Source organism: Strix uralensis, chromosome 3, assembly GCF_047716275.1.
Source record: "Strix uralensis isolate ZFMK-TIS-50842 chromosome 3, bStrUra1, whole genome shotgun sequence".
In the NCBI taxonomy this organism is placed as follows: Eukaryota; Metazoa; Chordata; class Aves; order Strigiformes; family Strigidae; genus Strix; species Strix uralensis.
In genome coordinates, this window is record NC_133974.1 from 68,344,892 (window position 1) to 68,372,862 (window position 27,971).

At 39.9% G+C, this 27,971-nt stretch overlaps 1 protein-coding gene across 1 annotated transcript in view; it reads left to right on the forward strand.

The window, feature by feature from the left end:
* The window catches only part of AIG1 (androgen induced 1), a 129,071-nt gene that overhangs the window by 38,384 nt on the left and 62,716 nt on the right, over nucleotides 1–27,971 (forward strand). Inside the window, exons 2-3 of the mRNA XM_074862714.1 lie at nucleotides 942–1,097; nucleotides 8,970–9,071. Of these exons, the coding sequence (XP_074718815.1) occupies nucleotides 942–1,097; nucleotides 8,970–9,071 (258 nt within the window). The remainder of the gene's footprint in view (nucleotides 1–941; nucleotides 1,098–8,969; nucleotides 9,072–27,971) is intronic.

Genomic DNA, 27,971 nt, shown 5'->3' on the forward strand with positions numbered 1-27,971 from the left:
TTACCTGATACATGTGGGTTTGTGACCCAGGCTTCCAGCTGAGGGAGTAAAAAAGCTCTGTGCACATCATCTGAACTGTACTAGAAAGGATGCACAGGTCCTCAAGCAAGAACATTCCTGAGATAACTTATTACAATCTTATGAGCTAATTAAGGGAGAAAAATGCAGTGATCAAACTAAGATCAAGTCAAGTTTGAACCAAATCAGTGGGTTCAGGTGATCAAACTACAAATGTAATATAACAGGTAGTCTTACAATATTGCACACAAACATGCAAATGCAAAAAAGGAGAAGACAGGTAAATGACAGTCCACCATCACGTAATAAAAGCTTGAATAACTCCTGCAGCTTGCTTGTTCTGTCATTTGCTACCTGAGATGAAGTAGTGATAGATTTGCCAAAGCCCAGCCCGTGTGCTGCATCTCTCAGGAAGTCACAGGCATCTTCTTCACCTCTGGGTGGAGTGTCTGGGGCAGGCAGCGTCTCCAAGGGAGACCTCCTGGCACAAGGGGAAGAACCGCTCATCATTTGTCTTTCCTTTCTTTTTACAGGGAGCATTCCTCACTTTTTCTGCCTCAGAGGCAAAGGCTATGGCTTTGGGGCTGAGTTGTATGGAGTGAAGCAGGAAAGGGTGGCTGCAGTTCAGTCCTTGGCAGGTAGCACATGTCTGAGGTGAGGGTGGGAAGGCCCACCTCTGGAACTGTCCTTCCACTCTCATCTACTCTCCCCATACATGAGGAGCAAGGTGCATGCAGAGCTTTCAGTCTAGAAGCACAAGTGGCTTCTGTGTGTACAAACTCTACCCATATTTAAGGGACTGATGTTTTCCCACTCCCCATGTCAGTTGTGTGGCATTATTCCTCATGGATACCTGTGTCCAGCCTGCTAGCTGCCAAAGGTCTGGTCTTGTCTGTGTTCACGTGTGTTCCTCTTCTGTGCAGGTTATCCAGGCTGTCTTCTTTGGGATCTGTGTCTTGACTGACCTGTCCAGTCTTCTCACTAAAGGAAATGACAGTCAAGAGCAAGAGAGGCAGCTGAAAAAACTCATTTCCCTTCGTGACTGGGTGATGGCTGTTCTGGCTTTCCCTGTTGGAGTGGTAAGTATGGCGTTAACCTGCACATGTCTTTACAAACTGGGTGAGCAGAGTTACTTATTGTTTTCTGGCTGAAAGGCTTTCCCACTTCTACACAAAAGACTATGTGGAAAGGGAAAAATGGTAGAGATGATTTTACTATTCTCTTCTTTCACAGGTGTAAGGGAGCACTGGTGTTGCTGAAATTATTTTTGGTTCATTAAAAAAAAAGTACTTTACAACAGGAACTTGATTGTACAAGTAATTTCAAATGTGAATTGTACAGTAGCGTCCTGAGAGTCAATTTGGACTTTCTCTGCACCGTGTGTCATTGTCGGGAGTGGTGAAAGTGCTGACTGTGGGATGTTTCACACTGTAACAATCTGACCAGAGTTTGGGCTGTAAGCCATTCTGTCATGGGCAAGAAGAGAAGTGAAAGTTCAGGGTGCTCCCTGTTAATCCCATGGGGGATTCAGAGCTGACAGAAGAAATAGGGTAGGGGAAAAAAAAAAGGGATTTGTCAGTAATGTAAAAAAACATACAGAAAAATGTGGTTTTTAAATGTCTTTTTCAAAAGAAAACTATCTTTGGATCAGGTCCTGCTCCACTGGGACACTGCACATCACTTTCATTGGCAAAAGCTGCAGAGTGTCTTTACATGTCTCATACCACACACTGAAAGCAGCTGAAAACCCAGAATTTCATGGGTTTTTACATGGAAGTGTGATCTGTGTCAGTCTAGTTCTAAGTTTAGGTTACATTTCTGTGAATCTTTTATTAAAGTATTGCTTTTATTGTAATTCAGGATCAACCTTTAATTCTAATTTTTTATAAATATAATTTATTATTAGTATGAACTACTACAGTACATCAAAATAAATACACTAGAAGCAGATTTTTTTTCATGGTAGGACTGCTAGAGAACTATATGAAGTCTCTAAAGTACTGTTTCACAAAAGCTGATCACTTACTGTCAATTAACAGCAGTTAAGACAACATCAATCTATCATTTATAATTTGATATATCAGAGGTGCTTCATTAAAATGTGATTTCACCATTTGTGTGGGATTTCACAATACGTATAGAAATACAGAATGCTTTTGCAAAGTTAGAAAGTGCGGAGCAAATGTGAAATACTGTGCAGGTATTTCTTCTATAAAAACGCAGCTGGTAGCCTTCCCTTACTGTACTTGCTGGCCTGCCTCTTGGGAGCTGCCACAACTCATGCTGGCATAACAGACTGCAGTTCTCCAGCCATGGTAGAAGAAACTGGATTGACTAATACAGTTTTAAAAAAATCTGTGCATAAACTTGCAAATATATATTTTATGGGTGCAGACATTTATATGTTACATTTGTATTTTAAGGTAGATTGGGAATTAGAAATAGCTGTGATTGTGATTGGCAACAGATGCTTTTCCTACTGTGTTTATAGTAGAAGTGAAGAAGGAGAACAACATCACATTATTTGCTTTATTTAAAGATTTTAAGTGCCTTTTTCAATCAAGTGTAAGCCTTTCCATGCATCAAAGCACACCCCCCTTGGCTCTCTCACACCACTCAGGATTCAGGGCTTCTCTGCTGCCACTTTTTTAGCTCCATGCTGTTGTCTGTGTGCTCCTCCACCCCTGCAGTGTTCCTGACCTTGAAACTTTTCAAGAATTGGGAGAATTTCGGCTTCACTTTGTCTTGGCAATTCTGCGCATTTCTTTAAGGCGTTGTTTCACTTGCCACCATAAGTGAGGAATCCCAGCTAGCCATTGCCTGCACTAGAAGTACTGTTGCAACATTTACAAGTTAGCAGTTCCCTAGAGATGTGTTGCATACCTAGAGCTAGCTACTTTCCCAAGGTTTTCATACAGAAAAAATTTGTGTCTTAAAAAAAAAAAAAAAATGCAGAAAAAGAAATGGCCATGCTCATTGGACACATGCTCTCCATTTCCAAAGGTGACCTTTCTGTGTTGAGGGGGAGCAATTGATTACCACATACTTCTTACAAAGAAAGCCTAAAAAGGTTGCTTTCATTGTTATTTCTTCTCCTGGCTACTGGGAGGCAAACAGCAGCACTTCATAACTTAACACTGGTCTCAGCTCCTTCCTGAAACCTGATCCTCTCCAGCAGCACCCACCACACCACAGCTATCACTTGCCAAAGCCTTGGCCAGTGCCTGAGGGACTGCCAGCCGCTGGGGGCTCTTCTTCCTTCTTTGGTGGGATTATGAATAGGAAAAGTTCAGGGCCTGAAAGTAGCAAACATCTAGTGCTGGCTTCGTTCTCTAAAGAGGTATTTATGTGTAAGGAAATACCCAGTGAAATTTTGGTATGCTGGAGGTGCCTGTTAGAAGGAAGTTATTAAACACCAGAGCATCTGCAGAAAAACAGTTAAAGTTCCCTCATTTCCCATATTCTCTCAACAGCTTCCTTGCTCAAAAAAAAAAGAAAAAGAACTGAAGATGTTTAAATGCAGACTTTCTTTCTTTGAGACTCACCCACCTAGCTCTCCGTGGAGCTTCTCAGTGGTTTCCAGTAGCAACACGAGGGAACCTTCAGACATAAAAATTGGACGGATGAGAATAAAATCCCTGTTGGGTTTCTAATGTAACAGCAGTGGTCATGCTTAAGTACTTGTCAGTTGACTTAACATCTAAATTATTTTTATTGGTCAGTGTTTCACACAGGGCATGTTTAGGGAATAATACAAATACTAGGGGAACATTTTAAAGCCTATTAACTGTAGTTTTTCAAGAGCAATTCAACACAATTTTTTCTGTATTTCCTGCTTACTGAAGCCCTGGAGATGACTTGTTCTGAAAAACAGATGAGAAAAGGGCTTTCCACTCCCAAGTCAAACAATGATGTGTGAAAAAAAAAATGTAACAAAATAAAGTATTTCATTTTTAGTACTTCCTAAAAAAGTATTACATATAAACCACCTGGGAAGTCTGACCACCAAACTCCTCCCACCTTTCAAAGGAGGGGAAAAAACCAGCCCAAGGGCAAACAGTCTCCTTGGGTGGCTTTGCAACAAATCAGATCTTGCAAAATCTTTGCAGCAAATCACATCTCTCCAGTGTTGTGTTATGCATTGTGTATCTTCGGGGGCTCAGATAAAACTGAATTGCCAAGCTACCATTTTTTTTCAGGAGCATCAAGAAATAAACGTAAACCTCTTTGAAGGACATAATGATTTACCTATTGTTGCTCTTTTTAATATGACTCTTAAGAGAATGAAATCAGAAATCAGCAGACCAATCTTCTGTGCAGTAAAGCCTTATTCCATGAAAAGTCCTTGGGCAACACTTCCTAGCCTTTTTTTAGTTTATTATAAGCCTGGGGTACTCTTCAAATGCCTAAGAGATCAGGAAGCATCCACTGAAGAAAAATGCTTGCATAGACATTTTAGGAGTTCATTACCAATTCTCATCTATACTGTCTGTACCTACCCCCCTTTTATCAGTGTAAAGGAGATTTATATTGGGAATAATTTACACTGCTAGATAAGTTTGAGACATGTTTTATAATCAGCAACTACACTGGTGGTTTAGACTATCCCTAATTTTTTCTATTTGTTTGACATAATCATGAAGTTGCCGACTTTCTGTGGTTAATTAATGTTTTGTGTAAACTGTATATGGTTTTATCAATACATTTCTTGTAATTTATACCAAACAAGAGGAAAAAGAGATAAACCAGGCATTTCTAGTTGTTTAAGACTGTGTTTAACAGAAATAGGAAGAAGAAAGAAAATTGATATTGTTACATATTAGAAGAGAGATTGCTGCCTAGAAAATCACAAACTACCATTGATATTTTATATCATGCAGCTTTAATAGCTCTGTTTGGGTCTGAGTCTAAACTGGCTAGAATGATCTCATATTCTTTATATTATATTTTTATGTTTTTAAAAACCTGTGATACTGAAGAGAGAAAGCCAGGCATGCTTTCTTATCTCTTGTTTCTCTGTACTGGTACAGTCAAAAGGAAAGCTGATCACCCTTCTTCTATAGATCATCAGTAATGCTGATCTGGGATCTTGTCCCAAGAGAAGATGTGTAGGCATCTGCTGTAGTCTCCTACTTACCTCATTATTTGACCAGACTACAGAATACTTTTATTTCCATAACTGATTTCAACTATGCCAAAATCTCTCTATTCTAGATTTTGCCCTCATCTGTGGCGACATGGTGGCTGGTGATGGGAACATGAGTGAGCAGTGGTGCCATTGCCTCCTGAACTCTGTTCTCCGAGGGGAGTCTTCCCTGATTTTCAGTTCCAACTCCCTGTGATATCCTTCACTGGCCCTTTTCAAATTCATTCGGTGTGATGCTGTGCTAGCACTAGATCCCACCTAAGGCCAGAACCATGCCAATTTGTGCTTGTTGTGGTCTGCCTTTAATAACACTTTGCTTCTATATGTAATGCCTTTACCCCTCAAAGAGGCTCACAAACAATTTATTTATACTTGCAGTTAACTGCAAACTTCTTGGGAAATAGCCAGAAAGCTTACTTTTAGCTGTACTTAGAAGAAATTTTGTCAAGGTCAAAGGGTTGGGGTTTTCTTTCTCTTTCATGAGGCCATCCAGGAAATGAGTGAACTGAACTGTGCAGCCCAGCCAAAACCAAAAACACATACTGCAGGAAAATGAAGTTCCACTGGGTTAAGTCTTCATTTGCGTAGCATTTTTTGGTTGGGCTCATGTAAAACAGCAAATTACGGAGTTCTTTTCACTGGCCTTCCTCTCTTAGTTTGTATTTGCTTCCATTTGTGATGTTTTGATAAAGCCAGTTGTTGTCCCTTTTGAATCACAAACCATTTCCCAACTTGTCCTTTAAAATTTTTCCCTTGGCAGTGCCACATGCTCTTCTCACGTGTTCTGAAGCTTCAGAGACAGAGGACAAAAACTCAAAGAATATCTCCTTAAGTGGGAAAACAGAGTTTAGTTTTCAGCCTTATTTTTTTCCTGCTGCGGTGTATTTGTTTAGCAATACTTTAGATGCCTGCAAGAAGTGAGCTACTCCATATTTTCAAACAGTTTCCAAGGTCTATTGCAAATTTGAGGTTCCCTTTGGTCTGTAATGACCCTAGATAGGATAAGTAGCAAATGAGGGACTCTTCTGTTCTTTTATTTGTTGCTTAGCCTTATGTTTAATGAAGTAATCACTGTCTTCGTAAAGTTGGCAGTCTTAGGAGGCTCCTACGCAAAGAAATGTAAAAGCAATTGCTGGTGCCTGTTTTCTTCCTTGAATTCCAGACCTCAAGTTTGTCTAAAGAGGAAGTGGAAGGGTGACATTTGTTCCATTTTGCCTTGGGAACAAAAGAAAAGTATTGGGCTCCCTGAAAGTTTTCTGCTGCATATGAGCAGCCAGTTCAGCCTGGCATGTGAGGGTAGTACCATGACTGTCTCCACAGTAGTAACGAATTGTGCTGCAAGGAAGGCAGCATGAGCATAAGAGCTGCAATCCTGATTGAGCCTTACATAGGCAGTGTAAAGAAGCAGCTTAGTTATATCATGGTCTGGCACTGCATGACCATGCATGATCTTGTCAAAGCCCAGCCCAAATAAAAGTCTACCACTACCAAAGTGTAAGTAGAGGTGATTTAAAAGTACCAGACTAACAGTTGCCCATTATTCAAAGTAAAGAAATTCAGAAGCAACCAAGGTAGCTAAGTAGCAAGTCCTCGTTATAGTTCTTTTTATCCAAATAGTTCATTTTTATAGTTCATTTTAGTTCATAGTGCAATAGTTCATTTTTGTAGTTCATTTTATCCAGATGAACTAATTGTAAAGAAAGGTAAGGTGAACCATTCAGACAATGGAAGGGATCTTCCCCAGGGCGTTGCATTAGTCTCATGTCAGGTTGTCCTCCAGGATAGGTTAGTTCTGTAACATCTTGGGTTCTGCGCACTTCCTTTACCTTATGTCTGCCTTGTGATAGTGCTTTGCTAAGCAGCATTTGCCGTCTGTAGCTCCAGATGGTTGCAACCAGCTAGGCTGATCCCATTCCATCCATTGGCCGACTTTGGTTAAGGGACAGATGGCACGTCCCTTCTTTTCTTATCTTTACCTCCTTGGCAAAGTCTAATGTTTTATTCTGCTCCACACAAAAATCACAGGTCAAAACATGCCAGCTTTGTTGTATTCAGTGTAATAAAGTTCAACCTAATCCTGGGTGATTTTTCTTGCTGTAAGACTTCCTTGGAAAAAAGCATTATCAGTCTTGGTCTTCATGCACCTGAGAATGTTTTTATATCCCAGTTGGTCTTAGAAGATTCTCAGAGACCTGCTGTGATAATACTGTGACTTCTAGGAAGCCTACAGAGAAGAGGATACTTTGCTTCCATTTTCCCTGCTGTTCAGCTATTCATATCTTGGCACTTATGTGTCAGCAGGTGTGTAAAGAGCTAGGCTGTGCCAATGCCAAGACTGGCCCAAAAGAGAGACTTACACTTGCAATATTTTTGGGGCTGTCCATCATAACCTTTTTTTTTTTTCCTTGGCCTCTGTGCACTAGTCAAGTAGTTGAGCTTATTCTGAGCAGGCACCAATAGCTATCATAACAGATGGACAAATGTGTTGGAAAGCAAGAAACTATGTACTGTATGCACACTGAGGGAACAGTGTACTGGTTCAGGTCATTCACATAACTGGCTGGCCGAAGTCTGCGTGTCTGTGGTTAGAACAAGGTGCCATTGATAAACTGCAACCTCAATTTCAACTTTCCAAAGCCAGAAGCATATGAAACACTATCACACACACTAGTAATTTGCTGACCTTGCTGTGATCACCCCATATTTCTTGAACTTTCTTTTACTGACCCCCAAAATTAGCCGTAAGATTATGGGCTATATCAGTTTGGGTGTAACTGAATACTTCCCTGCTGATCTCAGTGAAAGTCCTATCTGTTGCCTCTCAAACTTTAAACTTGGACTTGTCGCTACTATATAGAGATCCCCTGAAAATGGTAATTGAAAAACCCCTGGTCCAGGTATTGGGTTTTACTGCTGTAAACAATAAGGCTTTTATTACTATGACTCAAATTCAAGATAAGAAAGCAATTTTTCTAATTAGAAGATTACTTACTTTTTCTTTCCCCAGCTAAGTAAGCTAAAACTATTATTTCTGTAAATTTTTGCAGTTTTATATTGTCTTTGCTTTTCAGACATCAGGGTATCTTTAAAGAATTTGCACACTTTGGCAAAAATTTAGCCGAGTGTGAACTTTATCTGAGCCATCTGTCCTGTCCTCAGTCTAGAGGAAATAATGGTCTTTCTCTGGGCTCCTGGTAATATTCTCTGACAAGAACCAAGCCAAATTTCATATTGACAAATGAGCAGGATACTAGACCTCTTTTCTGTGGATCCCAGTTCATGAATTGTGTGCAGTGTAGTTAAAGGGTTAAATATCTTTTTTTAAACAATGCTATTTTGATGGCTGACATGAAAAAGTGCAAAGATGAGTTTATAGGCTTCTGATCAGGGGTGAATGTTTCATATTTATATGTTCTAGCAATTCCAAGAGATATTTTACCTGATTTTCCATTTGTTTTTTATCCTGTTAATGGTGAAACATTATTTATGTGCCACATCTGCTATTGAAGTGTAGTACTCAGTTGTAATTTGGCCACAGGCATGTAAGTCAAAAACTGAGATTTTTTTTTTCCAGGCTGAAAGTCAAAAAAAAAAAAACCACCTAAGAAAAAAAGTTAAAACTCCTGTGAATGCAAAGAATAATCCAGATTCACACTGTTGATTAAAGCAGGATTTGGTCAAAGAACAATAATGTCTGTGTCCATAGATCATTTGCTAAATGCCCCATTTTGCTGTCTAAAATGTGTAGCTAATTGTTCAGAAGCATGTATTTTAAAATGTCATGTATTTTCTTTTTTTCCCTTAGTTTGTTGTGACGATGTTCTGGAGCATCTATATCTATGACAGGGAACTGGTTTACCCAAAGCTGCTTGATAATTTTATACCAGCATGGCTAAATCATGGAATGGTGAGTAAAGTAATACAAACACATCCTTGCATAAACAAAAGTGTAATACACTGATTTTCCCATGCATGACTCTGCATACGCTTAGAGCTAATCCCCTCAGAAGTGATTATAGAACATTGTTTGCAAGTAAGAATAATATCTTTCCTTCCTTGACTCCTTGAGTCATATTTGAATCCCCGTTAGGTTGAAACAGTGGAGATTTGAACTTGTATGTCCTACATCCCAGGCTAGTTGTGGGGATTGGCTGTTTTCTGTGATAAGGTACCTTTCCCAGAGCAACGTCACCCTGATCATGTGGAAATTTAATCAAAAGAGATAGACGTTCTGACTTTGACAAATCTTGCTCTAAAATAACAGAAACACTTAATTGAATGATTCTTTACCATTCTACCAAAGTCCCCAGCAAGATAATGGAGTGGATCCTCCTGGAAACTATGCTAGGGCACGTGGGAAATGAGGTGGTGATTGGTGACAGTGAACATGGTTTCACTAAGGGCAAATCATGCCTGATGAATTTGGTGGCCTTCTATGACAGAGTTACAGGATAAGGGAAGAAAAACTGACGTCATCTACCTGGACTTGTGCAAAGCATTTGACACTGTCCTGCAAGACATCCTTGTCTCTAAATTGGAGAGACATGGATTTGATGGATGGAACACTTGGTGGATAAGGAATTGGCTGGATGGTCGCACTCAAAGAGTTGCAGTCAACAGCTCGATGTCTGAGTGGAGAGCAGTGACGAGTGGTGTTCCTTAGGGGTCTGTATTGGGATCAGCACTGTTTACATCTTTGTTGGTGACATGGACAGTGGGACTGAGTGCACCCTCAGCAGGTTTGCCAGCGACACCAAGCTGTGTGGTGTGGTCGACACACTGGAGGGAAGGGATGTGCCATCCAGAGGGACCTGGACAGGCTTGAGAGGTGGGACTGTGCAAACATCACAAAGTTCAACAAGGCCAAGTGCAAGGTCCTGCATGTGGGTCAGGGCAGTCCCAAGCACAAATACAGGCTGGGCGATGATGAGTGGATTGAGAGCAGCCCTGCAGAGAAGGACTTGGGTTATTAGTGGGTGGAAAACTGACTACGAGCCAGCAATGTGTGCTCACAGCCCAGAAAATCAACTGTATCGTGGGCTGCATCAAGAGAGTGTGGCCAGCAAGTCGAGGCAGGTGATTCTCTCCCTCTACTCCGCTCTTGTGAGACCCCACCTGGAGTACTGTGTCCAGCTCTGGGGCCCCCCACATAAGAAGGACATGGACTTGCTCGAGTGGTCCAGAGGAGGCCACAAAGATGATCAGGGGACTGGTGCACCTCGCCTATGAGGACAGTCTGAGAGTTGGAGTTGTTCAGCCTGGAGAAGAGAAGGCTCTGGGGAGATCTTATAGCAGCCTTCCAGTAGTTAAAGGGGGCCTACAGGAAAGAAGGGGAGGGAATCTTTATCAGGGAGTGTAGTGATAGGACGAGGGGTAACAGTTTTAAACTGAAAGAGGGTAGATTTAGATCAGATGTGAGGAAGAAATTCTTCACTGTGAGGGTGGTGAGACACTGGAACAGGTTGCCTAGAGGAGCTGTGTCTGCCTCCTCCCTGGAAGTGTTCAAGGCCGGGTTGGACGGGGCTTTGAGCAACCTGGTCTAGTGGAAGTTGTCCCTGCCCCTGGCAGGGGGATTGGAACTAGATGATCTTTAAGGTCCCTTCCAACCCAAACCATTCTATCATTCTGTAATTCTGTCGTAATTTGTGATGAAAAAATTTGGCTTGTTTAAAAAAATCTCACTACGGTTTTTGGACCTGTATGATTTTAGAAAGAAAAATTAAATAATTACCCATTTCTCAAGTACACCAAACTTGTGTAGCAGAACCTGTATCTGAGTATTTTTAATAATGTGGAATTATATGCATCAACTCAAGTTTTTCAAAATTACTGCATCAGTAATCATAGAAATATTTTCTTGAGAAGAAATCTGACTTTTTCATCCGTCTCTGGTATGTCAAGTCGGACATCCTTTCTCTCAACTGTATGTTTAAATGCTAAGGGAAAGATAAGGCCGCACTTTGCTATCAGGTACTTACCACTGTTTATGCAGCATTTGGAGCTGAAAAACATCATGTTGCCTTCTCTAGTTGCATCTGTGCAAAATGTTTCATTATTACTTTGTTTGCCATATGAAGGCATGACAAACCATTTGGCCCTGCTGTTCATCAGTAGATGACAGCAGAGCTCATCCCTCAGCGTGTGAGTACTGTATCACCACAGCAGATCAAGATTTGTCCACTACTGCTGGGTTTGATAGATTGGTCCTTCGTGGGGTGGGGCAAATGGCACTGCTATTTATTTATTCCCTAAATTGAGTGTTAAAGGAGCAGTATGAGAGTTACTGCTGACAAGAGGTGCGTTGGTTTTTGCTAGATACTGTACTGTTTTATGATGTTTTGAAAGGAACAGCGTGATATTATGTGTGTGTAGAGATGAGGAAAGAGTCTGATGACTCCTGCTGTGCTTGTTCAGACTGTCCTCCCTTGAGTTTTGACGTTACAAACTGACCACTTGCAACTGCTGCCAAGCCATACATACATTGATTTTTTTCCCCACACCACATCAGTGCCAGCTCTGATGACATTTCTTCCAGGTGACATTCCACATACTGAAAGTGCCTAACCTATAACATTTTTCATGAATGTACATTGTGAAGCAGTTGACAACAAACAGACCTTTGTATTCAGGAAATTTCCTCTGTGCCATATCTAAAAGGCAATTCAAGCTCATGTTGCTCTGTAGAAAATATACTTACTGAAATACTTGAAGAGGGCTTTTGTTTGAGATTTTTGGATATAATAGACTTTGCTGAAATGAATTGTGTGCAAGCATCTTAGACTTTTTTTTTTCCAACTTGAAATACTGTAGAAGGCATTTTTTAAAGTCTTTTGTAAAGGAATTGTTTGCTGTGTCAGTCTCCATTTATCCAATCATTCCTTTAGCTCAGTCAGAGAGAAAGCATATGGCTGTTGGGATTTTCACCACCTTTCAGTCTAATTCTTTCTGATGTTTTAGCCATCATTTTATCCTCACCAGCTTTCATACTAATTAATTCTGATGCATTGCTCATCATAATATGAAGGGATTCTTAAATTACCTTAGGAATGCTAGCACCTCTCTTAGTAGTAGTTACAATTTTAATATGGCAGATTTCAGAGAATATGATAGAGGTCCTCTTGGTGAAAGGGTAGGAGCTCTGGGTGTACAGTTTTAGAAAAGTTAGGATCCCTAGCTACTGATTTTTACTGAAATAAACATTTATTCCCATCTTTTCGTGCATGTTTTGCCAGCACATTCAGTGACTGTTTTTGTGAACTCAAGGGTGACTGTGCTGGAGCCTAACCTTGTACAATAAAACTCATACAGGAGATTCATCACCCTTTGCAGAGTGAAATCTGTCAGTGAGAGGTGGGTCCTTTTGCTACTTCAGCACTGCGATGAATCCCTCTTCTCTGTGAGTTTACCCCACAGTGCCTGGTTCAGTTCCTAAGAATTTGAGCTCAAATGTTACTTCACCTGTGAACACTCTGTCCATGTTTTTTCACAGCAGTTTCCCTAAACATGTATTTATCAGAAAAAAGCCACAAAAAGTGGAAAATGTAAAACTGTACATTTTCCACAGTAAAAAGATTCCCTACTTTAACCGAAAAGTTGTATTTTCAAAAGTTTCTGACTGATGTATTATGATCAGCTGCAACAACTTGCTCAACTGTCAACATCAGCCTGCAAATCCACATGTAGAAAAGGAATGAAAAGTCATGAAGTCTGTCTGTAATAATAGCAATCATATTTCCATTAGTAATATGGGCATATATCAAAATATTTGAGAGTATTCATACTTTAGAAGCATTTTAAGGTGACTATCTTGAAGGCTATATGAAGAAATTGTTTGAAGGGCTGGTCCAATTCAGTGCATTAGCTCAAGCAGAATTGGTTTGGGCAGCAGTGTCTGCTGCTTTGGTAAGTTATAATAATTAGTTCTCATTCCCGTTTTTCTTCTCCCCCTTTCCCATCCCTTCTAAGCAGTTACAACGTTGACAGTAGTTAAAAATACCTGTTTTCTTGAATACATAGTATTGTTTTGCTAATACTCAAGAGATAGCACTCTTCCACAGCACCACTTTTTCAACACTTAAAAAATTCTTAATTATAAAAAAAATTCCTCTCAAGAAATGAAAAACATAAGGGAAATGAACCTCAGAGCTATGCAATCCAATTAGCAATTCAAACTTAATATTGCTTATAAAGTTTTGTAGAAACAGAGAGAGGCTCATCATTGTACACAGAGATAAAAGCCACAAACTATTTACCATAAAATTGGATGTAGTGTCAAGAACTGTACTTCTTTTAGATATATATATATATTCATATACCGTAATAGTTAAAAAATTTCTACATTTTTTTCTACAAAAATTTTTCTACAGAAAAATCTCTGTAGTAAGTGGTGCCTTGTGGAGCCGGATGGTACCTCATACATACAGATTCATACACGTGTGAAAGGCATCACTAAGAGCATTGTACTGTGCCACAAAACTGATATCCTTGTCTCTAAATTGGAGAGACATGGATTTGATGGATGGAACACTTGGTGGATAAGGAATTGACTGGATGGTTGCACTCAAAGAGTTGCGGTCAATGGCTCGATATCCGAGTGGAGAGCAGTGACGAGCGACATTCCTCAGGGGTTGGTATTGGGACAGTGGAACTGAGTGCACCCTCAGCAGGTTTGCCAACAACACCAAGCTGTGTAGTGTGATCAATACGCTGGAGGGAAGGGATGTGCCATCCAGAGGGACCTTGACAGGATTGAGTGGTAGGCCTGTGCAAACCTCATGAAGTTCAACAAGGCCAAGTGCAAGGTTCTGCACATGGGTTGGGGCAATCCCAAGCACAAATACAGGCTGGGCGATGATGAGTGGATTGAGAGCAGCCCTGCAGAGAAGGACTTGGGTTATTAGTGGGTGGAAAACTGACTACGAGCCAGCAATGTGTGCTCACAGCCCAGAAAATCAACTGTATCGTGGGCTGCATCAAGAGAGTGTGGCCAGCAAGTCGAGACAGGTGATTCTCTCCCTCTACTCCGCTCTTGTGAGACCCCACCTGGAGTACTGTGTCCAGCTCTGGGGCCCCCCACATAAGAAGGACATGGACCTGCTTGAGTGGGTCCAGAGGAGGCCACAAAGATGATCGGGGGGCTGGTGCACCTCGCCTATGAGGACAGTCTGAGAGTTGGGGTTGTTCAGCCTAGAGAAGAGAAGGCTCCGGGGAGACCTTATAACAACCTTCCTGTACTTAAAGGGAGCCTACAGTAAAGCTGGAGAGAGACTTTATCAGAACAGGTTGCCCAGAGCAGTTGTGGCTGCCCCCTCCTTGGAAGTGTTCAAGGCCAGGTTGGACGGGACTTTGAGCAACCTGGTCTAGTGGAAGTTGTCCCTGCCCCTGGCAGGGGGATTGGAACTAGATGATGTTTAAGGTCCTTCCAACCCAAACCATTCTATCATTCTACGATTCATTTCATCATCTCAGTCAGTTGATTCATCCATAACCAATGGTATCACTATGGCTTGAGGAATGACCAGGGGAAATCAATGGGAGGGTTGCTGTTGATTTCAGCAGGACAAGGATTTCATCTGTTTATTATATGAGGGAGCAAATCTGAGTAGCTGAGGTTAAGCTTCTGTCAGTAGAAATAACTACCTGTCTAAAGAGAGCTGTTGGAGAACAGGGCTGTGTCTCAGCCTTGGTCTATTTCTGAAGTGTCAGGTTCATTTCCTGTATTTATCAGTTATACAGATGAATTCATCTTTGTACTCTTCCACCAAAGATGTTGTTTATATTCTTAAGACTGTTCCTGCACTTTTGATTCATATCAACCCTTAATTCTACAGGCATATTTTCCATGGGAAATATTCTGTCCCATTTTCTGATGGCTGTCTGTCTTATCTCTATCAGTATTAGGAATTTTTAGTTAAAACTTTAGTGTTTAAAACTAGTGTGTCATAGTAATAGGACTTTTATCAGCTCATTCATTGCACCTTTTGGTGTTGGGACTGGACAGGATGATGCATGGGTAATATCTGTTTCCAGAAATTACATACTCTTCAATATTAGCACAGACTATAAAACTAGAGGTTGTCCCTATTCTAACCAATGCCCACATAAACAGATATGTACACTGACTTAATTTAAGCTTGAGCATTGCTGATTTTGAGCCAGGTTACATGGCAGGACTGCGTGCAGTATCTGTCCAAGTTAGCATACCATTTCAGCGAGAGTCCTTCTTTGTTTTTCACAGACACTGTCCCAAATTCTTTTTAAAAATTTAAATCATCTTTTGTTTGGGGCAAGGAAAGTAAATACAGAGATAGAAATTACTTACTGAGGAGTTTAATGGCTTTGGAGGTCAGAAACAAAGAACTGTCTTCATATGAAAACTCTAGAGGAAAGGTCAGGGAAGGGGAATATGCTCTGTCTCTGTGACGTTGGAAAATTGATTATTGTATGGGTTCTGGGCCACTACAATCTATATAAGCTCTTCTAGTTTTGTACTCTATTCTTTTAATGCTGCTTTTGGGAAACAAAGGCGTTCCTAGAAAGACATACCCTCTGTCCTTGTATTCAAGAGAATGCACAAAAACTAGGAAAAATAGCAGACGAAGACAAGTTATGGAGAGGAAGGAGCCTGTCCAAGTGATACATCTCTACTTATTTCACAGTTTGGCTCTCTTTTCTTATTGCTGGCTGCTCAGCTGAAAAGCTGAGCCCACCGGAGAGTGGTATGGAGTCCCTCCAGCCATCTCTCCAATTGTTCCTCCTGGCAGTCTTGTCTTAGGTCCAGTGGCCTTGGCTTGTTTATTCCTTCATTTTTCTGGTAGAAAGCTTTTTCCCTTCATGATTTGACAAGTAGAAAAATAGAAAAGCCATGCAAAGATCAAAATTCATAGTAACCTGACATAAAAAGATTGGAAAGTTCAAAGCTGGTGAGTTTTTTGACAAACCCGTCTCACCGTCATTAGTTGGGTCAGTTGCTGCACAGTATTTGCTCAGATGTACAAACAAGCAGATGTCCTTTCATTCAGCAAAGTATTTCCATCTAGCATGTTGCCCTAAAAATCCTTTTCAGAAATGACTCATTTGAAACAGTGCATTATACTTCTTGAGGATGTTTTTCTAATATATCAGCCTCCTGTGTACGGGCTATTTTTGTACAACACCTTGGTAATGCCTCATGCTCATGTCTAGGAGATACTTACCCTTTTCTGAGATTCGTTTGTAAATCCAATTTAAGGCTTTCAAGGATATTCCAGCTCAAGTGCTCTTCTTAATTTATCTATAATATTTTCATATGTTAGGGGTGAATAAAATCTTCAGTGCTCCAGGAAGGAGTTCTCACTTGTTATATAACTTGCAAAGTTTTCTGATAAAAATCAAGGAAAATTTGTAATTCAGTTTCCAACAGAATACCCACTACTGGATGGCTGTTATTTAAACATCTATCTGATGGAAAGAACAGCAATTGAAGCTGGTTGCCTGGGGACTCCATATTTGCAAAACCCGTGAAAATAATAATGTTGGATTTGTACATTTCTTGCCTGTTCATGCTGCAGTTACGTGGCTCTGTCTGGTATCTCCTCTCATTATCTTCCAGTTCCACCACCGGAGCGTGAATACAGTAGTATCAATTATACCCCCACTCTGGGGAGAAAAACAGCAGCAGCTTAAAAGATTTTTTAGATTTTCTGTTACTTACATGAAGGGCTTGGAAATTAGTAGTGTGTCAAAACCTGTGATAGCATAACACCTGAAAATTGAGAGAGGCTGCTAGATAAAGAAGACCAAATTATGTGAGTGGCATCCTCTGGGAGCATTAGGAAAACCCCTTTACCTAATACAGTAACAGCATAGCAGTTCTGAAGTAGGAAGATGGCCTTAACCATGCCACATATTTGCTGGAGGAGACTCATCAGGGTAAGGTGAAGACAGCTAACTGAACACAGGTGCTGAATGTTTCTGATTATTTTCTATTTGCAGTAACCTAGAGAAAACACACACGCAGGCTCCTCCTGATACAAATGAGCCCAACACAGTAATGAGGGGCCTTTTCTAAAATATCTTTGAGTACTTAGCTAAACATGTGAGTCCTGTTCTAGACATCAGCATTGCAAATTAAAAGTCTGAGAGCTGAAATCCCCAGATGAGATGTTTTTCTGAAGTTTTGCCTTCTTCTGTTGACAAGGTCACATAACTCAGTCTGTTAGCACAGAGGATGAGAGCATGTAGTGTCAACACCAAGTCACTGGAGTAACTACTAAAGGAGGGGAGAGAGTCAGAGAGAGAGCACAAACAGGAGATTAGGGAAAGATAGTTGGATGAGAGGAAAAGACAGGCAGGAGGAAAGACGAATCAAAGAGTCAGCTGATGCTGTTCCAAGTCATACCTAAAAAAAAAAAAAAAATAGCCAAAACAGATGAGGCAAGTGAATAAAAAAGGAGCCACGGAATAACGTAGACAAGCTGGAAGAGACACAAAATGCTAAAGAAGACCTGGGGGAGAAGAAGGATGAGGAAAGGGAAAGCAAAGAAATAAGGAAAAGTAAGAAAGAGGAAATGAAGAGAATGTTTTCTTACCATATATTTCCATTGTTTTCCTGGGAAAACTTCCCTGAGATCTATTAATTAGAGAAGTCAAGAGCAAGGAGATGTCTTATTGATGCTGCTGTGAGAGGAGAATTGCTTCTGTTGCTGTTGGATATAGGTTTACAGGGTAGACGAGGTAATATTTGCACAGTGACATGCCAGGAGCTTCAAATCCTTGTAAAATGTTTAGAATTAAAACCACTTGCAACCATGCAACAGTATGAGGCCTGTGTTCGTATAAACTGTATCTGTGTGATATCTATAGAGTGGCATTGGTGTCTTTGCATCTCTGTCTATATTTGTATCTGACAATGCTGTGCATTATCTCGACTGTCTGACCCTCAGAACTTCAGTCCTGTTGAAAACAAGCCTGTTCAGAGTGTGAGTTGCGTTGCATGTTAAAACAGCCGAGCTGTTTGCTAGAGGTTGCAGGTATGCTGGAAGATCACATATTTGAAGCACCAGAGGTAAGGAGTTGTACTGTCTCTATTTCAAACTGCCCTGCCTTAACAAAGCTATGTGCAACTCTGGAAGTAATAATTATGGTAATAGTAATAATACTGATAATAAAAGCTCAAAGCCAGAAGTAGCTCCTACAAATGTTTGGTAAAGTGATTACTATGGGCACAAAACAAATGACCAAAGAAAAGCCCCAAAAGGACATACAAAAGGAGCCTTAGACTTTCTGCCTTTCTCTGGGTGTGGAGTACGTACTGAGCTGTGTTTTCCTAGAAGCAGGGTTTGGTTCTGGACTGCTAGGTCTGTTTGTTAAACCAGCAGCCGTGAGGGATGGAAATTCATTTGGTTCATTCCCGTAATTCTGATAATATCAGGAGCGCTGGTTTTGTTTTAGCATTCGCTTTCTGTGCAGCTTATATTGCTCACCGTAGTCACTGCTGGAGCCACACAAAACTCTTCTGTCGTGCTTAAGCTGGTACAGTTCTCTGGTGCTGCTTCCACTCCCTGGAAGTGTTCCAGGCCAGGTTGTTCGGGGCTTTGAGCAACCTGGTCTAGTGGAAGGTGTCCCTGCCCATGGAAGGGGGGTTGAAACTAGATGATCTTTAAGGTCCCTTCCAACCCAAACCATTCCGTAATTCTGTGATTTATCAGATATGTAGTTTGCAGATTATAAATGTAAATAAATGGTGAACTTTAAAATCAGTGCAAAATGCATTGATAACTTGTACACATTTATGATAAAAATCTATGTGCCCTCCTCTCTTTCATTTAAAATCAGACACTTGTTTTATCTTTTGACATAATAGATTTCTGGGTTTTTTCCTGAGGTTTTTTTCCAGAGAACATAGGCAGATAGTAGAACCAAACAGTAAGTGATCTATTATTGTGATTAATGATGAGTATATTCAAACAGTGTCTTTTATCAAGAAAAAAGAACATTTCACTACTAAAAATTAATGTATTGTGGGGAGGATTGCTTATGTTGAAGAAGGCTTAATATTTCAGCTGCCAGCTACAGGTTGTGTATTCTAGAGCACCCCATATGCAAGTTGTCCTAGAGGCAATCACTGCAAAAAGCTGTGTTGTTTTAGCAGGCCATGCAACCACAGGAAAGGATCCAAATATCTCTTTGAAGGTCTAGTAGTTTAATATGCCTTTATTGTCTGTCTTAAGGCACTATGCTTTGCCTTATGATTACAGTAAAATGCAGTGTTATGTATCCTTGGACACGCTGGTTACCATTCATTAGCACTTACTCAGATAAGAATTAGAATATACATACAGTAAAAGTGAGATTGTACTATATTGTACCCACTTTACTAAACTGTGCTGTTAGTATTCACACATGTGGCAAATATGACTTAATCAGACCACAAATATTTTGTAGCATTCCATGGTATCTCATTTATTTGTTTAATTTGCCGCTATAGCAACTGGATTCCATCCTTTTAGATTCTGTTTTTCACAGACCTATGATCTACTTGGTTGAAGCTTGGCAGACAGCTTTTCCTTCAATTGAAGGCATATGCACTAACTCAGTGACCAGATTTTTACCTATTTATCATTGTTGGAAAGTGGGTTATTTCACATGGACACAATACCCGAAGAATCAGCAGACCTGGTGAAGGGAGTCTGAGCCCAAAAGCTTATATGCTTTTTCCAGCCCGTGAAGTTGGTGGAATAAAAAATATTACTTCTCCCTGTATCCCGAGATCATTATTGCTACAGGAACGCTAATACAAGGAAATATTTTGACACAGTTTTTGTAACAAATTGCCACTTTCTAAAAGTAACTTTTTTCTTTAATTGCTGTCTTTTTACATGTCTTTGGAAACAGACATCATTTCTGCAGAAGTAATTTCATATTCAGATGATTAATATGTTGAAGTAGTGCCACATGTTTTATACACGCTGATTGGCAGAAATCAAGGATTTGGGGAAGACCTTGGGAATTGCTTTTGTTCATGGTGGGCTATGAGCTTTGACATAACCTGATGTCTGCCCTGCTGTTCAGTTCAATCCCATATTTTTACTTCCCACATAGATACGAGTAAGTAAAAACAGTGTACATTTTTAGTAACTCCTCAGATACAAGAGACTGAAATTCAGGATGTAGCATGAGGGATGTTTTTGACAGATGTGTAAGCCATTGCCATTAGTCATACAGGTCTACAATTATCCCTTTTACCTTTGGAGATTTACCTGAAGCACCAAAGTCCCAGCCTGGTGCCCTGCTCAGGAAAAGCCATCACCTTTCAGAGGTGTCTGTTTCTCTGAGAGAGACCATAAGAATGACCAAGGTGACTCTTTTCCCCCCTCTGACACCATGTTTATCTGAGCAGGAAAAAGGTCTGACCATGGAGAAATAGCATGGGGTGTGGAGGTGTCTCAAAATGGCAAAAGGCAGACCAATGGCTAGTATATATTCTTGTATCTTCATTGCAATGGTAACTGGTATCCTTTAACTCTTGCTTGCACAGCTTGCTTTCTCTTCAAAATGAGTAACACTGCATATTTGAAGTGCTGTTTAAATTCAGTTTTTAAATTTCCATTTTATTCCTTGTTCTGCCAGTTTTACTGAATAATCTGAGAGAAACACAGAATTTAATCAAAAGCATTTTTATAAGTCTTAATTATCTAATGTCTGCATTTTGTAGGGCTTTGTAATGATAGTTAGAAAAACAGTGCTGGCTGTTACTGGGTTTATAGCACTGTGCCTGATTTTGGTTATGAAGTGTCCCAGGCAGGGCAGCTACTGTGCCAAACCAGACTGCGTGCACCTGCACTCCACTTCTCACCGTGCTGGGGGCTTGCTGGGTGCTCAGAGGTGCTTCCCCTTCATGTGCCTCAGCGTCCCATTCATTCCATTGCAATGAAGAGGCAAATTGCCTTTTGCAAATTACTTTGGGATTCATGGATGCAAATGCATCTAACAGTTAGAGTCAGTATTGTCCATTCTGCTGCAGACACAGAAGCGACCTCCGCTTCAAATAATAACATTACTTATGGCTATATACCAAATTTAATGCTCCTGGTATCTCATAAAATACTCCAGGCTATAGAAAGTTCAAATATACACAGAAAGGAAATTCTTCTTTATCAAAAATGGCTGTAATATTCAAATCACATCCTTAAGTTTGTTTCTAACAGGAAGCAATTTTATTTGCATTGTGGGGCTTTTAGCTTTTTATTCTGTTACTTTGGGATTTACCAGCTTTCTATAAACCCTATATGCAGAGTTCCAACTTGCTGAGTCACTGCCATGCACATTTTTGTGGCTTCTTTTGCAAATACAGTATGTAATGTAGAATATTTCTATGAACTATTCATGGGAAAGATGAAATATGTATGTTGGTTTACTGAACTCTGTATTTTAAGACACTTTTTAAAATGAAGAAATGGGAAAATATATCATTTTTTATAAAGGAGACATCCATTAAAAATATCTCTTATACACAAATTTACTGATGTTTCCATCAACAAACAAAATTGTGTTGGCTGCAAGTTGTTTAAAAATGCATACAGCTGCAAATCATTTTAGGAGGTGAATATATGTATTCTTAGATCAGAGACTAAGGTGGATAGCATTTTGGTCTTTGCTCCTGAAGCAGTGGAATGAAAGATGAAAAAGAAGAGGGAATTTGAAGGGGAAAGAAATGCATGTGTCAGAAGCTAAGAGAAAAAGTGATAGCCTTAGAGGTTGTTAAGTAGAGGAAACCAAATACTGAAATAAAGAGGTGATAATAGTAGTCAGCTGGAGAGAGCCATAGAACATGGAGGTGATAATTGTGTAGTGTACATCACTGAGAAAAAGCCTGAAAGTTTAAAGTACCCAGTGTATACTGAAAGTGGGACCCTTCATTTATTCTAGACCAACATGCAAAAAATAGGCTTCATTTAGTTTCTTGTGACCACTGTGCAGCATCACTGTTTGCAGAGCAATTTTCTTTTTCCAACATTTTTGTGTATGCAGAAGTAAGAAGAGTTCCCTGCTTTGTACACTCATTGCCCCTAATATCCCCAGAGTTTGTGGGTCTTTAGATCTCACAGTTGTTTGCCTGAGCACTATGCTACTGTGCCTCCCACAGTTTTATTCTCCATGACATCAGTTTGGTATGACTACTCTATGTAGTATATATATAGTAATATATATATAGTGCATGTCTACAAATAGTGTATATAGAGAATATTGTATATATAGTGCATATATATAATAATATATATATTACTATTCATATATTAATAACAGTATTGGTACCTAGCACCATTTTAAAGAACATCTCCTATAATTTTGAGCTAAGTACTGTTGATACAGATACAAAATGTTTAGTCCTCAAATTTCTTTCAGCCTAAATGAAAAGGACAGGTAAAGACCGGCAGAAAAGAGTTGCTATTTTCCCCATGTTACAGGGGAGAAACTAAAACATGGAATTTGTGGTTTACCTGAGGCTACAGGCAACTTGTTAAAGATTGAACTGTGAGTGAATCTCTGTTTGCTTCATTAGCCAGTGCTTTTATTAAGAAATTATCCTCTCTCTCCAAACCAGGCAAAGAAGACAAATTCACAGTGAGTGAATGGGCACTCACTTGAGTTTCAAACTCATATTCTATTGGAGGGAAGAAGTGAGTCAATTTTTGAATAGAGAGATGTTGCTCTAAGTCCTGCTTCACTTAGTTACAATAGGCGTTTCATTATTTTCGTTTTGTTTATATTACTGGAAGCACAGGTTCATTTCACTAACTGCTTTTGTGCTTATGTTTTCTTTTAGTATAGCAACTACTGTCAACTTACTGCAAATAATTTGATTTTGGGCGTACCTTTTCTCTGTAAGGAGAAAAATCCCTTAGGTTTCCGTTCCTTCTCTGATGATGATTGATTTGAGAAGAGAGACTGATATATAAACAGAAGGATGATTTAAGAAGGATGAACCTGGAAATTGAAAAGATGTCAAAGGAGAAGAGGTCCCTCTCATCTGCCCTGTCATTTGGAATTGTTTTTTCTTTTGCTGTCCAGGAATGCTCTTGGGACCAAAGAGGGGAGTGTTACCACTAATGAAAATCAAGGAAAGCTGAGAGTTTTGCTTGCAGATTTTTTTAAGATGTTTCAAAAGTCTGTTTTATGGAGCCAAAGCTATTTCAAAAGCTATGTCGAAAGTGGCAATTGCAGGTATATGGCAAGAGGAAATAAAAATACCCTTAAGACAAAAAATAGCTTGTGCAAAAGTATATCACTGACAGTAAAGTATAAGTAGTGGCCATGAAGAGTTACTTTGATTATTTTGACTGAGATAGTAAGACGTGTGTTTACTCCGCAAAAAATTACACCAGAATGCGCAGGGGCACAATGTGGAGGCCTGCATCCACTTTGGGAAGTACCTTTCTTCAGGCAAGAATTTAGTGTTTACCACCGCTGTCTCAAATCTGAACTCCACAGCTTAACTGGCAATAATACAAATATTCACAGCTGTATAAAAAATGTTATTTAGTTCACAACAGTAGCCATGGTTACCTGCATACTTTCATTGCCTTATTCATGTGTAATTCTTTTTTTTTTTTCTGAAAATACCATTACCATGTAATATAATACTGTATAGCCTCTTGGTAAGTTTTACAGTGTAAGGAAGAACATTTTGCAGTGAACCTGAAAGCATATTATATCAAATTGGCTTGTACATGGAAGATTCCACCTATACATTGCTAGGCAGAGAAAGGTGAGTCTGAACACTCTGTGACTGCAATTTCAAAATACAAATAGGAGTATGTAAAATTTCTTGGCATTAAAAAGTCTCTGACAGTGTTTTAACTGCACATTTAAGTAGAACTAGCCCCTGCCTGGTCCCCTCACAGGTGACACAGACCAGGCAGTTCCTGTCAGTGCCTGTCAAAATGGCAAATTATTCTCATTTACTCCTGCAGGAAATGTGAGCCCCAGCAACCCCCCAGTGTCAGAAGGGTAGACACGTGCTATAATTTTACTCCTCTCTTTCCTTACTTTCGTCTGTATAACTTAGTGCACTCAGTGCAGATGTGATGTACTTGAGAATCTAGTGTTTTCATTATGTTTGTGGAAACCAGTCTCTTTCTTTAGCATTACTGCAGCAGAATTCCCAACCATATTCTAACGTTTACTAAGAAAAGAAAATAGTACTTAATCTTTCCAGGTATCTCAGATCACTTTGCAAACAAATGAATTAAACTTCACAAGACTATTATAGACAGTTTGCTTAGGCTTATATATTCTTTTAATTGAGAGCTGTGACATTCATTCTGATGAAATAAAATCACCTACCTCAGTTGAAATTAACAACAGCAGCAAAAGGAATAAAGGATACTTGCTCCTTTAATCTGGTGAATTTACCTGAACTCTTTCAGTATAAGATTCCTTACTGCTTTTACTCCTGTTGTAGAGAAAACTTACTGGACTAAATATAAAAATTGTATTTAAAGATTGTGTTCCTTGGCAATTTCATATAACAGTGAAATCTAGGAATTTTATAGATATTGCATAGAGATTAATCTGAATTTCTAAAATGAAGTTTAAAAATTACTTGTGTAACCTTATGAAACCTTGTTGAAAGCATGATAGAGTTTTAATATACTATCCAGACCTGTTTTCAGTGCATCTCCCACAGCAAGAAGGAAGATGGCATTAAGATAAAAATTTCTATAGCGAAGCCGGCTGTTACCACAGTCTGGCTTCTGTTGCTGCTGTAGTGCTGCCAGCTTGCAGCTATTTATAGGCATTAGCCTATATCTATCCATGCACACAGATCTACTACTCTCTTCAGAAGTAGTTGTGTTCCTAAAGAAGTTGGTCTGAGGTTTCAAGCTTCATTTTTCCTTTCAGAGGCCAGTTTCTTCAGCTGTCCTTATTACCAATTAGTAGGAATTTGGCAGGCAGTCTCTCCCTGCCAGAGCTCTTGCATCAGCTTTCCTGCGTCGGCCTACAAGCTGGAAGGCTCAGTTGCGATGTTTTCAAAATCTTCAAAAATAGTTTCTTACAGTACAGGACTTTCTCCATCATCTTATGATTTTCATGCCTTTTCCTCCTTAAGTGAGAATGATATACAAAACTCTTCAAAAACAATATTCGATTCCATTATCTCAGAGCTAAAACTTGTCTCAGTTAAAAAAAAAAAAAAGGCCCTCTTTGTGAGAGATGACAGCAAACCTTTGGTTTTCTTCTGGCTGCAACAGAGTGTTTTGGTGCTGTGTATGATTTATAGCAGAAATAAAACCTGTTCTCTTTCATTTTCCTCATGATGAATGGTGGGCAATAAACCCTTTCCCCAAGAGCCAGTCCTTTCTTGGGGCAGAGGTATCGTTTAAGTTTGCTGCGCCATAGGACAGCTGGAGCCTCGTGTGGTCTGCAGCGTTCTCTTAACACTTCATGCCTACCTAGACCCATCCATAAATCAGATACAAGCCAGCCAAGCACAGCCTTTCTGTGACCTGCACTACACCACCTTTATCCACAACATAAATCCTGAAAAGAGATATACTCACTGGCAGAGTCCAAGTGAGAGCACGTTCCCCTGACACAATAGCAGCAGCAGCAAGCCTCAGGCTGCAGCCTTGGGGTGTATTACGTCTCCTGCCATCTCATGCAACACAATGATATAGCCCTGTGGACAGCAAGAAGTTCTGGTAGCTGGTATATTTGCAGCGATGGGCTCAAAACTAAATTAAACTGAGAAAGTAAATAACAGAACCTATTTGATGGATATAAACCACTGTCTCTTTCATTCTCACATTCTCAGTTCTAAAGAATATTTCTCTGCCACATGATTTAGGCACATTGGTGATCTCATGGGGGAGGGTTTTACTTGCTTGAATAGAGTGGAAAGCATTCTGCAATGATTAAATTGGGTTTTTTCCCTGCTAGTGGTGATTTTTTAATAAATATCTTTATAATCTCTTGGTTTCTTTAGTTACTTGTGGAAGTTTACTTTTGAAGAGCATTTAACTCATCCTTGCTTTCACCTAAGAGTAGCTTCAATGTTAAACAAAGATATTTCTGCAGAAGTGTTTTTGCACCAAATAAGGCTTTGATAAATTCATAACTGGCCTTCTCCTGGAAAGGTAGTAAACTTTGCTATCCAAGACTTGAGTAATTTTTCCTCCATGTTAGCAACTTAAAACCATCTTCCCTGCTCCACTCAGCACTCCCCCCTGCTTTATTTATCTGGTTTCTTCTTTTATGGAGTTGCAAAAAATACATATACATATATGTATCTTTTTCCCTCCTGCAGTGTTTTGTCCCTCAAATATTTGGAACAATGCATTCAGTTTCTGCTAATATAATTCTTTCCATGGCAGAAAATTATGACTTTGCAAAAACAGAGGTTGCTGTAAGCTGTTGGTATCCAAGGGGAAGTCACAGCCTCACAGCATCAGGTTTGAGTTTAACTGGGACTTCCGCTACTCATATGTACTTAAGCTCTCCCTAAACAGAGGAGACGTCATGCTTAAATTATTTTCAGCTTTTGACCTTTTCAGTTCTGAACTTCCAACCACTAAAACATGAGGTTTCCCTAGTATTTATTTCAGAGCACAGGTCAAGGTGGAATGTCAATGTGAAAAGGAAGGGAGAATAAAGTCCCCCATACAGTATTATCTGGGTATTCAGTGTCCAGTTAATACAAATAAATCAGTTTTACTAGAATTTGCTGGAGTGTTTTTGCAGACCACATGGGAAACAGTTAACAATCTCCAGATATAAAAAAGAAAAGGAGCATCAGCAGCACAGAAAAATTATATTTTTCTCGGTGAGGAGGGCTACTGCAGCTGGGATTCACGGAGATGCAAAGAGAAGGCAGCTGCTGTGAGAGCATGAGAGAGTCAACAGTCATCTTCCACTTGCTATGTTCATGGCAGGGCATGTACCAAACCTGATGTCCTACTAAATATGCAGGGAAGGAGCTGGTGAGCTACCCAGGGAGAACTAAGCTGAGCTGTCTAGCACACAGCTTGAGCCAGGGATCGATGTTTACCTGTTGTTAGTGCTTGGGGAAATGCCACCCGGCATTACATTAGCTGTGTGTTGAGTGAAGCTTCGTGGGACTGAACGAACTTGGAATCTTCCTCCCTTTCTTTTGCAAGTCTATCCACAGGGAAGCCTTGGAGGGCATTTGGCACTGTCTCACTTTTCACATCTTTATCAAACTCTGGCCACATAGAGGCTCTGTAAGGAAACTAGGTGCTGGGACAAGAAGCGGGTTGGACTCTGTCCTCTTGCCAGATGCTCTGTGTCTAAGTGCATTTCTTTCATCATAACCTTCACCACCTTGCTGATTGAGAAACTGGATAACGATACATAGATCCTTTTTCAGAAAATTTTATGGACCTGTTGGCTTCTTAGGAGCATCTGTGAAGCTAAAAGATGTCCTGCTTTCAAAAGGCTTATGTTTAGTTGCACTGGTCCCTACACAAGTTCAGGGGAAATGAATGGGCATAAAAATATGTCCACCACCAAGTAGCCTAAGGTGCAGTACAGAAAGTTGTACTTAGAACATATTATTATAGACATGTTGTCAGGGAGTATTCCTGTTGCATGATGTTCTGAAAACATCTCTGTTTGCCTCAAGGGAATGCCCGTCTGCCCTTCTTCTGATCCATGGGAAAAAAAGCCCTTGTGGTAAAGGCAAATGGAGAGTTTCCAATGTCTAATATCCATCCTGTTTTTGTTCATAGTACAGCAACTGAAGCAATGTGTTCATGAGAGTCATACTGGTGCACAACAGAGAGGGAAGGAGAGTTTTCAACTTTTA